At 38.6% G+C, this 12961-nt stretch overlaps 1 protein-coding gene across 2 annotated transcripts in view; it reads right to left on the bottom strand.

The window, feature by feature from the left end:
• Nucleotides 1–12961, bottom strand: part of LOC128738718 (plasma membrane ascorbate-dependent reductase CYBRD1) — a 140402-nt gene that overhangs the window by 104997 nt on the left and 22444 nt on the right. The window contains exon 1 of one of the 2 annotated variants that reach the window (XM_053834045.1): nucleotides 4421–4676. The exons of the other annotated variant lie outside the window; for it this stretch is intronic. Coding sequence (XP_053690020.1) covers nucleotides 4421–4443 — 23 coding nt within the window. The 5' untranslated portion in view covers nucleotides 4444–4676. Of the gene's footprint in view, nucleotides 1–4420; nucleotides 4677–12961 lie in introns of those variants that run through there. 2 annotated transcript variants of the gene reach the window in all.

Below are 12961 nucleotides of genomic sequence, written 5' to 3'. Positions count from 1 at the left end.
CTCTAGAACTAAACAAGCAAATGCAACCAAATTTGGAATGTAGGGGTTTCAGAAGGCAAGAATTTTTTCTATGGTGAATCGAGACGCCTTTCCTCTTTAGGAGGGGGGGCTCCCATACAAATAATATATAAATTTCATCATAACTCGAGTACTAATCCAGCAAATAGAACCAAATTTAACATGTTGCGGGTTACACCATGGTGTACAAGAACCATGGTATCTTGCACAATTTTGCAGAAAACGCATGCTTTTTGTCAGTACCATGAAAAAGCTATTCAACCAGCCATGATTCTTGTACTAGCAATATGTTCTCAGATAATTTTACCTTCTTTCATGATCATATCTAGTAATTTTGACTACGATTCTGTTATTTTTGTTATGTATCAGGGTAACGCCGAAAGTAACGCATAGTAGTTTTGATCAGAACACTGCTTAAGTTAAACAGAAATCTTTTCTGCAAAAATTCACTGGTGTGTCCTCTTAATTTTACCCTCTAATATGGTAACAATTACCATGATCCTTGTTTCAGTGTAACCCTATGACGTCATTCTTTAAAATTGTAACATTAGATATAAAAATTAATTGTGAATACAGCCTGAATTCGTTAAGTGGGCCACGATTGCACTCCAGCTGATTCGCTAATTGGGCCGACTGACAGTTGTTAGAAATTTCTAAACTCGAAAATTCCATACAATGTTGACATTCAAGTTGTCACATAGCCCAATTAGCGAACACCCAATTAACGAACCGCCCAATTAATGAACCACCAATTAACGAAACTTTGCTGTACTAGTAACTATTAAGCTTTTTACGAACCATAATGTCGGACGTGTACGTAATAGTTGAACAACATTTTTGTCATTTCAGTAGCGTGCAGGAATAAACTAAAAACAATTAATTTATAATTGTCATAATTTTTCATTCATGCTCTGCTGTATTAACCCTTGACGTTTGTTATCAGGATTGAAAAAATCGGATTCATGAAAATGTAGGGAACAAATCAGACTACTTTTGCTGATTGACGGTTTGCGATAAAACTTTGCCCACGTATCCGTTTGCCTAAAGATATAACCAAATAGGAACATAACTGGAAATCGAAATAGTTTACCTTATGATAGAATTAATTCGGAAGGCTTAGGTTTAAATACAAAACAAGTGGTGTTGAACTAAGGAATGTGGGTCATTTTAAGGTCACTTTAAGGACCCCTAAAGTGACAAAAAAAAAAATAAATTAAATTTCATTTTGAATTGAAAAAATCTTGTCTAACTTTTGTAGAACCATCGTGAATATGTATATATACAGAAAGCTTGTACTATAAGCTTTCAAAAATGTATAAAATGCTTAAAATTGCTTGGAAAATGATAGAGTTATTCATGATGATAGTATGTAGACACCCCGTTTTTTTTGCAATAACTTGAAATTTTGGGGGTGTTAGAATGATGTCAAATGTCTTTTCATGATGTACTAGGTGCGACTAACAACATACACCAGGTCACTTGAAAAGTATACCAAAAAAAAATTTTGTGTCACACCGTATAATAGATTACGCTGAGACGATCGAAGGATCTGATTAAGACCATGATTAATAAGCACAGATTGACCGTAACTATCAATAGTTTTATTTACGCACATGTATATTTGCACGTCGTCTGTAGAAAGGTGTATAGAAAAGTGGTCGAGAACATTAGGCAGGTCATTAATAAATAATGAAAACAATAGTGGACCAAGGATCGTAGCAACTGGCCCTGCAATTGTCCTGCACTCTAACGGCTGGCTGCGAACTCTGTCGTATGAAAAAACAGAAGGTCAAGTTTCAATAACGGAATGTAGCACCTAAGCTTTGCTTTGCTTTGGACCAAGTACTGATCCCTGTGGAACACCAGAATCAATATGGCAGAAAGATGACATACATTCATTATAGAATACCGCTTGTCTCCTGCCACTGAGATATGAATTAATCACTCGCACTAAAATTCCACTAAGAGAAAAACCATATTGCGAAATCAGCTTATTCAACAGTTTGCAATGCGAAACACGATCAAACGCCTTTTTTATCTATGGTTTTAGCAACATCATCGTGAATTTTAAGCAAAACCGAGCCAGTGCTATGATTGTTCTAATTTCGTCTGTGAAATCCGACATTTGAGGTTTAACAAGTTTTTCAAACACTTTCGAAAGGGCACTAAGAATGCTGATTGACCGCAGGTTGGCTAGCTTTGTTAGCTTTTGTTTCTTTTTGATAGAAATAATCTTCACAGATTTCCACACAAGCGGAAATTTTGATGTCATAATGATTCTATTAAACAAGTGATTGAGGGCAGAAAAATAATTTGTAGGATATGAGTCAAATTTTTTTTAGGAAATCAATTGTCTGTAGGCTCTACAGTCTGAAAAACTCGAAAAATGAGTGTACAAGTTGAGTTAACGTTTCTAGCACGAAACAAAAATGGAAATTCGAACAATCCGAAAATCGTCCAAAAAAATTTCCTTCGTTTTTGTCTTTTTTTTTTGTAGATTTTTGCATAGAAAATAATAACGTATATATTATAAGCCAGAATAGATTCGGTTTTCACGTTTAAACTTTAAATAAAAATGCCCAAGTTTTTTTTGCTCTATTAAAAAATTTACTTTGTTTTTTTTGCCCCCCTTTAGTGGGCGAACACCGGAAAAACAAAAACTTTATAAAATATTTGTAATGACCATATTACCCTATCAGAAACATCAGTAATTAGTAGGTCAAGCAGAGAACTACCAGTTTGATAGAAGTACGTAGGCTCGAAACCAACATTGTCGTAAGAAAAATTTGCTAATCCGTCAGTGAATCGCTTGACTTTTCCTGTGCGTTTACGGATATCCGTATTGAAATCACCAATGAGAAAGTTAAAGCAATATTTTAATCCATATTCCTCGTAATGCCTCGATAAGATCTCAGAGCAATCCTCGTCAGGTGGATTATAATAAATGCTAATGAGCAACCGATCAGCTCCAGATAAAATTTCCAATAACAAGAATTCTGTTCGAGTCTGCGAAATACTACTGACATATCGACTATCCTGCAATTCATTCCTTTAGGATAGTAAACATAAATGCCACCCCCATGGCGATTGCGATCATTCCTAATTAATTCATGCCCATCAATTGTAATCATGGCATCTGTAATTACACTATTCATAGGTATATGAAACCGCCCTACAAATTTGATTCTTAACTTTAAGCTTATTTATTGCTACTAAAAATTACAGACACAGTCAGATTTTATGAATAACTTTGAGTTAAATTTTTTTACACTTAACAGCTCATTATGACAGCTTGAAACACTTCTAGGTTGTCACATTATTTTACATTTATAAAATTCATCCACATCTTGACCTGCCGTTGAAAATTATTCATTTCAGAAGGAACTTATATGATTTTCAAATTTTGTAGTTATTTGTAAGCAATTGAACGCTTCCAACGCAAGGCGAAGTTCCAACTCATAACATACTCGTTTGCTAACATGTGGGCGAATGATATATGGTAACCAACGTGTTTTGGACCCCATCAGCAGCTGTACATAATTTGGACACTTACAGTAAAATCAAATGGAAATGCCCAAATTATGTACAGCTGCAGATGGGGTCCAGAATTGGTAGGTTACCCTACTATTTTAAATGTTCTTTGTTAAAAACTAAACTGATTTCCCGTATTGCCACCATAGAGACCAAGGTTTATCTCAGCTATGTCGAAGCATTAGCTTTATTTTATATTTCATGTCCTATTATATTTTTGTATAATATATTTGTATGTAATGTATATTTTGTATATGTATATTGTATATATTTGTATATCTCTAATTTTTAATGTTTATATTTAAGTGCATAAAATGTATTCCTGCGTATTCCTGCGTTAAACTGACACACACAGTAACTGAAATTAACTGAATGTACATGTTATTCCATAATAGTTTGTTAGTTTAAAATACTTAATGGTCCCAGGAGTATGACAAAAGATGTGCATTTTCGTTTTGTTCCTTACATTAATGTAATGAAATTTATCACGTTTATATAAAACCACTCTTAAGCAACTATAACCAGTAATAAACAGAAGGAGATAGTGCAATGCACTTTTGAAGCAGTACCAGTAAGAGGCATTAGAAAGTTTTAAAGTACGACTTGAAAAGTTACTTTTGGATGCAGAGATATTTCCTTTCAAGCGATCACGTTTTCAATGTAGGAATAACTATCACTTGCACGCACATACATGTCTGTTTTAATTTTTTTGTTCGCTTTGCTTTATTGTAGCATGTGACGAACGGAAATGCTTATATAATAATAACGATAAAAAATTTTAAATTCAAGATGCTCACAGCTTCTATGTATCAATAAATCGTCCATTAGGTGTATTTAGTATGCTCAGTAATAAATTACTACATATGCTTACGTTGTGGATGTGCCTCTAGGCATAGTTGGTGTTGTTTCAAAACTTGTTAATCCAATTTTCTTGATTCGATGATTGTTAATTCGTTTTATCTTTTCTGAAATACATGTAGTTATCAGTTTTAATGATTTTAATTGTGTGCTTTTGATGTGTTTCTGTGTCAAATTATACTAAGAAACACTAAGTTCTGATGCACATAAAACTCAGTAAAATCACACTATTTATGATCAATTTCAAACAACATCGCACTTTAGGAGAATCACTATGCATCCGATCGCGATCTTGCACCAACTAAACAGAGACTGTCTTAGTTTATCATGAGCTCGTTTCTCTCGATGATCAACTTGAGATTCAGTGAGCAACAAGAGAATATACATGCACGAAAGACTCTCAGGGTAAAACTAAAGAGACAAGTCCGCTGATTATTCAATCTGTATGCGAGTGCGAGATATCATGTTTGTATCAAACATCTCTGTATTTTTCAACCAACCGAATTTTGACTACTACAGTGTATACGATAACTTCAGTGCTGCTTACTAGCAATCATTTATTTATTTAATTAGTCTATTACAAATATTTTGTGAAGATTTTGTCCACCAGATGTCGGATAACTAAAGGGTGTAGGTCGGGTTGGAAGGTGTTGATAAACTTACGAACAAAAACAACATTTAAAAAACTGAATATGGGTCATTCCACGTCAAGTGTCCGAGTGCCATGTAATCGACCTTCTCAGATTTGAACCAAATTTTGTCAGATTGTTCGTTTTGGTTCAGCAAGAAAAAATCCTAAGTTTGGTGCCAATTGGACGTTCTCTCGATTAATGAGAGTATGTACCTCCATTTTTAATGAAAAGACACGTTTTTGTCAAATCCTCTTATTTTCTTTTGCTTATATCTTTGGAAATACTAGGCTTAGAAAGACTATTTTATAATTTTTCTAAAGGAAATTGTCCAGGAAATCCGAAAAAAAAGTTAGTTTTTAGCGGCAGTGCTGCCAAATATTTTTAAATTCGATTTAAAAAATAAATTTGCATTTTTCTCTCAATGAGTACAATTTGATTTCAAAAATTCCAATTCCATCGTATTCCTTAAATTTTTTTACATAAGAGTCGCTTAAAACTACGTTTTTTTTCTTTTTTTCTAGCTTTTCTTTCTAAGTTTTTTTCTAACAGTGTTGCCAGTGTTTTAGTTTTTCGTATAAATGTTAACGCTAGTTATGGGAATATAAATTTAAAATCGCGTAAAATATTCTAGTTATTTGCCCCTTGCCCGTAGCAATGTAAAATGTTTTTAAGCTTGCTGATAGCCTCTAGATTTTACCTTCTTTGTTTTATGCTGCTACGATACTAATATTGATTGAATTAGTGTGGGTAATACTGAGAAAACTGGTAAACGGCTGAATAATGCGTACCGTCGGTGCCTTGTGCACGTGTAGGCATAAAATAGACCCTAGAGTGGTTCATAGCCTCTCATAGCCGGGATACGAGCAACTTTGGTGGAGATCGAGTAACCAACCCCGGTGGAAGCCAAGGTCGTATGCTGACAGGAAAGGAGGGCTCTTTCGAGTTTCGTTGGCCCTTCGGCGAAACAGGGTGTTGGTGTAGCAGGCTTTTCAAGCCGTCACCACGACAAATACTAAAGCACGGAACGAAGAACAAATAAATTCTTACTGGAACAATCGGAATAGACCCACGCGACGAAAAAGGACTATGGATTGGAAACTCGGAACGTGGAACTGCCGATCTCTCAACTTCTAAGGGAGCACTCGAGTGCTCTCCGACGTATTGAAGAGCCGCAAGTTCGCCGTCGTAGCGCTGCAGGAGGTGTGCTGGAAGAGCTCAACGGTACGTACGTTCAGAGATGGACATACCATCTACCAGAGCTGCGGAAACGGGTGATTGGGTGGTGGCCAACCAATCCTCGAATGTGCAGGTTGAGAATCAAGGGCCGATTCTTCAACATAAGCATCATCAACGTGCACAGCCCTCACCTCAGAAGTACCGATGACGACAAGGATGAATTCTACGCGCAGTTGGAGAGTGAATACGACCGCTGCCCAAAACATGATATCAAGATCGTCATCGGGGATTTCAATGCTCAGGTCGGCCAGGAGGAGGAATACAAACCGGTGATTGGAAGGTTCAGTGCACACCAGCGAACCAATGAAATGGGCTTAAGACTTATCGACTTTGCCGCCTCCAAGAATATGGCCGTACGTAGTACCTTTTTCCAGCACAAAATCCATCACAGGTACACCTGGAGGTCACCAAGTCAGACAGAATCACAGATCGACCACGTTTTGATCGACAGTCGGCACTTCTCAGACATTATCGACGTCAGATTCTGTCTAAGCGCTAACGTTGACTCGGACCACTACCTAGTGATGGTTAAGATGCGCCCAAGACTCTCCGTTGTGAACACCATTCGGTACCGACGCCAGCCTCGGTTAGATCTCGCGCGGCTGAAGCAGCCAGACGTCGCCGTAAACTACGCGCATTCACTCGAAGCTGCGCTGCCGGAAAAGGACGAGCTGGACGAAGCCCCTCTCGAGGACTGTTGGAACACTATCAAAACAGCCATCAGCAGTGTAGCGGAGAGCTCCATCGGGCATGTGGCCCGGAATCAGCTAAACGATTGGTTTGACAATGAATGTAGGAGGATGATGGACGAGGAGAACGCTGCGCGGGCGGCCAACATGGGCAGTGCCACACGTCAGAACGTGGAAAGACACAAACAGAAGAAGATGCAGCGAAACCAAGTCTTTCGGGAGAAAAAGCACAACCTGGAAGAGCAGGAATATGCAGAGTTGGAGCGGCTGCATCGTTCTCAGGAAACGCGGAAGTTCTACCAGAAACTGAACGGATCCCGCAAAGGCTTTGTCCCGAAATGTGTCGGGATAAGACTGACGGTATTCTGACAGACCATCGTGAGGTGACCGATAGGTGGAAGCAGCACTTCGACGAACACCTGAATGGCGCCCAGGCGGAAAACCATGGCGGCGGGGAAAGCGATTTCGACGGTGCAGCAAACGGGGATGAGGTGCCAGCCCCAACGATAGGCGAAGTTAAGGAGGCCATCATGCAGCTAAAGAACAACAAGTCAGCTGGAAAAGATGGCATCGGAGCGGAGCTTATTAAAATGGGACCAGAAAAGCTGGCCGTTTGTCTGCACCGACTAATTGTTAGAATTTGGGATACGGAACAGCTATCGGAGGAGTAGAAAGATGGGGTTATCTGCCCGATCTACAAAAAGGGCGACAAGTTGGACTGTGAGAACTATCGAGCGATCACCGTTCTCAATGCCGCTTATAAAGTGCTGTCCCCCAAATCATTTTCCGCCGTCTATCACCAATTGCGAATAGATTTGTGGGAACTTATCAAGCCGGCTTCGTCGAAGGTCGGTCTACAACGGATCAAATATTCACACTGCGGCAAATCCTACAAAAGGGCCATGAATACAGAGTTCCCACGCATAATTTATTCGTTGACTTCAAAGCCGCATAATATACCATCGACCGGAAAGAGCTATGGAAAATCATGGACGACAACAGCTTCCCCATCATCAAACTGATTAAATCTACGATGGATGGTACACAGTGCTGTGTTCGGATTACGGGTGGATTGACAAGTTCATTCGAATCACACAGAGGGCTTCGTCAAGGTGATGGTCTTTCATGCCTGCTGTTCAACATAGCGCTACAAGGTGTTAAGAACCGAGCGGATATCAACACGCGGGGCACGATATTCAACAAATCTAGTCAATTCGTCTGCTTTGCCGATGACATGGATATTATCGGCAGAACATCTGTGGCGGTGGCTGAACAGTACACCAGACTAAAGCGCGAAGCAGAAAAGATTGGGTTAAAGGTAAATACGTCTAAAACAAAGTACATGCTGGCCAGCGGAACCGAGGCCGAACGACACCGCTTGGGCAGTAGTATACTGATCGACGGCGATGAGTTTGAGGTAGTCGATGAATTTGTCTACCTTGGCTCACTGGTAACGGCGGACAATAATACCAGCCGTGAGATTCGGAGGCGTATTATCAGCGGAAGTCGTGCTTACCATGGGGTCCACAAGCAATTGCGGTCGAGCAGACTAAGTCCCCGTACAAAGTGCACCCTGTACAAGACGCTTATTAGACCGGTTGTTCTCTACGGGCATGAAACATGGACAATGCTCGAGGAGGACCTGCGAGTGCTCGGAGTTTTCGAACAACGAGTGCTAAGAACGATCTTCGGCAGTGTACAGGAGAACGGAGTATGGAGGCGGAGGATGAACCATGAACTCGCACAGCTCTATGGCGAACCCAGTATCCAGAAGGTGGCTAAAGCAGAACGGATACGATGGGCAGGACATGTTGCAACGATGCCGGACAACCACCCTGTAAAGATGGTGTTCGCCTCAAATCCGGTAGGAACTAGACGATCAGGAGCGCAGCGAGCAAGATGGTTAGACCAGGTGGAGCGAGATCTAGTGGAGAGTACTCGGTGTCCGAGGAATTGGAGAGCGGTAGCCCTTAACCGAGTTACATGGAGAAATTTTGTTCAACAGGCTTTGTCTTAGGACCGCAAGCCACCTAAGTAAGTAAGTAAGTAAGAGAAGCAAATCTGCAAGGAGAATCCATCCGGGACATTTTATCCGAAGATCCAGTCAGAGAAGCTCAAATGATTAACTTTTTAAAAGATAGTGGAATTTATAATAAGTTATAATTACTAATCAAATTAGTTTAGTTTCCAAAATATCACGATTTGTACACTTGTATACATGAACCGTTATGAGTGGTGAATGACCCGTCGGTTAATACCACTCAATAATAAACCCAACAACAACAACAACAAGTTTGTCGGGTCAGCTAGTAAATAATAATTATAGAAAATAGATACCCCGATAAAGAAATCTGTCTACAGGAGAGCTCAGTGAAGAAGACTAAAATTTGTAAGTGATGATTTCTAATGCTAAAGCTAAATGATCGATATAGGGTCAAGAACCGGTTTTTAGCCGTCTAAGCGGGTCACTGATTGTTTTACCTTATTACAAGCAATGGGTTGACTAAGTGGGGAATATCAGCATACCAATCTTCTTGCTATCTTTAGTTCTTCAAGCTGTTACCATTAGAAGACACTATTGTTGAGCTAAATTTTTGATTTTTCGCTTTAAAAGTTGGAGCAGTGGAACTAATTTTGATCAGACCGAGCATATTTTCACCCTCAAGGTGCTTTTTTAAGCAATCTTGAAATCTGAATTTTTTTACGTCTCCATAAAACATCCCTCGAACTTTTCCCCCTATTCAGTAAGTTCGTGTTCCTATCCACGACCTACTAATCGGCATCTGATGCGTAATCGGCATAGATGCGTAAAATGCCATCTGTCTAAATTTATTCTCTAGTGTTCTTATGGGAAACTGCGAGTTTGACGTCTCACTCGCTGTTCATAAGGATGGTGGGAGAACAAAAGAGGTAAACATAGCAGTACACACGGTCCGACTCAGAACACTGTTGTCAAAGCAAATATCATTGAAACACATCGTTGCTTCATTAAATCACTGAGAAAATCTTCGAAAATTATTGAAAAAGCTGTCTTTTCTGTTGTTTTTAATAAAGAAAAATTAATTATGAACATACGTTTCTCTTGAAAGTATTGAACCACGTTTTCACCATAGGAGGTTTCAGTTAATTTCAAACTTAAAATTCTTATTTCCAGAACCGAAACAGTGTCTTGGCAACACGATAGTTCATCAGTTGTGCTGCAGCTGCTGCTACTGGTGAACAGGTTCCGTCAATTCAGAATTTGTTTTCAGTTTTGTTAGAAAATAATAAAACTTTCGGCTAGTGACAAAGCCTTAGATAATAGAAAAAAAAAGAGAGTGAATAATATGGTATGTGACAATTGAGTGCTTGACTTTTAGAGTGGTTGTAATCAGTGCTGAAAAATGTGATGGATTCGTTAGTAGCGAGGTGGCGATTGCCTTCAGCAGCTGAAAAATGTTTTCGGACAACAATTTTTAATTCATCATATTTCTTGTCGGAAACCCAATAAATTGTGTTTGTGTGAATCAAATGTATGGTTAAGTGATTTGTGAAGATGATCCTAACAAAAGATTTTGAAAATATGAATAAAAAAGTGCATTTTCGACTCATTTATGTTCAACTGATTAAAATAGGTGACACTGCTTAACTCGTTCCTTACCCTATATTGCCAAAGCTGCTGAGCAAGAGGAAACGTATTAAGTGTTTTTGCTTTTTTTCAGTTTGCCCGGTTAACTTAACTGTCAATTGTGTATGACGCTTGATCAGTTTTTAATGTGAACGCATTCATACCAACGGGGTTCAAAATAAAAATATTCAGATTAAGGAAGGTCATTCCAGCGGGGGTACACGGTAGACTAAACATGTTTATTTGATGAAAATGTAAATGATTTTTCTCAGAAGGGTAGAGCGGAGCTGGTTGATCAGTTTTTAAAATAAGCTCATATCTATACCTATAAAAATGGATTTCTGTCTGTCTGTCGGTATTTTCCTTATAGAATCGAAAACTACTGAACCGATCGGCATGAAAATTTGCATGTAGAGTTTTTGCATGCATGTTTTTGGGGCCGGGGAAGGTTCTTATGGTAGTTAGAGACCCCTCCCCCTTAAGTGGGGGGCTCCCATACAAATAAAACACATATTTCTGCATAACTAGAGAACTAATTAAGCGATTAGGGGTATTTCGTCGGCAAGAAGAATTTTCTATTGGGCAATTTGACAGAGTTGTTCCCGTATCCAAGACATGAACCAGCAACATGTTTGCCACCAAAATATCCATGAAACACCAGCGACACTGGCATTCTATATATATTGATTATACTTTTAGTGACCTCTATTACTTTCCTTTAATTGGGTCCGAACGAGCGACAACGAGTAAGAAGAGGACCACCCCTGCGAAATGGTACTTTCTACGAAAAAGTTTTTCATGAAATGATACATTCCGCTAAGGTTTTTCGCAAAATGGTATTCGGCGAAATGTTGTACAATCAATATTATTACCGCTTTCTGGCTAAGCAATAAGAGGAGTTGTTTTCTACTTTACTGTGAGAAAAAAATGCAAATTTGTATATTAAACTACCCGCCCCAAATAACCAATTAGCATTACCATATGCAGCATATCTGGCATTTTATACTGCACGTTGTTGTATATTAGCTTTTTGACTGCATAGGTGTTGTAAATTGGCATCCAAAATTCTATTCAAATTCTTCGTGTGGGGAATTAGCTGCAAATTAGCATTGTCAGTACTATAAGAAGGTTAGCAGTAAAGTAGCTGTATATTTTGCCAAAATAGCATTTAAGGCGACTTTAATGCTTAAATTTTTTTTAAATTTTTTTATTTTTTCGAGTTGAAATGTCGCAAACATATTCAGCGCCTAGCTACGGTATCAAATCACTTTTCCGGGCTCTCGGTTGACTGGTAGTAAGATGCTATGGAGAGGTGTAGGAAATGTTTGTTTTTTATCAAAATTAGGCAGAAGTCATGAAAATTAAGTATAACAGAGTAACTGTACCACAAATAAAATATGATTAGTGATTGTTTTTCAGGAAGGTAAACATAGATAAGTGAGAAATTTTGATTTTACTGCCACTAGAAAAGCGCCATCTCTTGAAAAGCAACGGTTCACTTTATTTCCCAATTGCCTCGGCTGATCTTGAGTGGAGCCTTTATTTCGACCCAAATATTTAGTGCCAATTATACAATTATTCACTTAGTTTTCGGGTGTAACATATTAATATGTACACTAATTACGTTTACTTTCTGTCAGAAAAACATGTTTCATTACTTTCTTCTGCCGTCTCTTCGTCAATTGTAAGAGAACTACCGATTCTAAAAATTAGAAAAACATGTACTTTTACAAAAACCTGCGACCGAAATATCATTTATATAGAAAGGTGCGTGGAAATTAAATATATTAAATAAAAATAAAACTTATCCAATTTAATTCTACTATGTATATTTTATTCTTGACAGATACGTATTTCGCCTAAGACTCGCAGGCTTCCTTAGTGTCTGTTTTCGAACTCAGTTTTCGAGCAGTTCGTAAACAGACACTGAGGAAGTCTGCAAGTCGTAGGCGAAATACGTATCTGTCAAGAATAAAATATACATAGCAGAATAAAATTGGATAAGTATTCTTTTATTTTTAATTTCCAGGTTTCGTATTCTACTAAGACGCTCCAAGAACTTCAGTAGAAAGGTGCGTCCAACTTACAACGTATATTGAAAATGACGTGGGTTTTGGCTACGAAACTTTGCTTCTAATTGTGCAACTGTACTGGCAGGATTACCGGAGGAAGAACTCGCAATTCAAGCAGATGATGGGATTAATCTGGACCCTGATCCCATGGTTAAAACTTTAGGTTTAGTTTGGATACCCAAAACAGACGTTTTACGATTTCGTTTTCGTATAGCCGCGTTGTCATCAGATGTTGCCCTGTCGAAAAGAAAGGTTCTTTCGATAATAGCCACTTTATTCGATCCGTTAGGACTTATTGGAGCAGTAATCACTCGCGCT

The sequence above is a fragment of the Sabethes cyaneus genome, chromosome 2, assembly GCF_943734655.1.
Source record: "Sabethes cyaneus chromosome 2, idSabCyanKW18_F2, whole genome shotgun sequence".
Taxonomy (NCBI): Eukaryota; Metazoa; Arthropoda; class Insecta; order Diptera; family Culicidae; genus Sabethes; species Sabethes cyaneus.
This window is presented reverse-complemented; position numbering and strand designations above follow the sequence as displayed.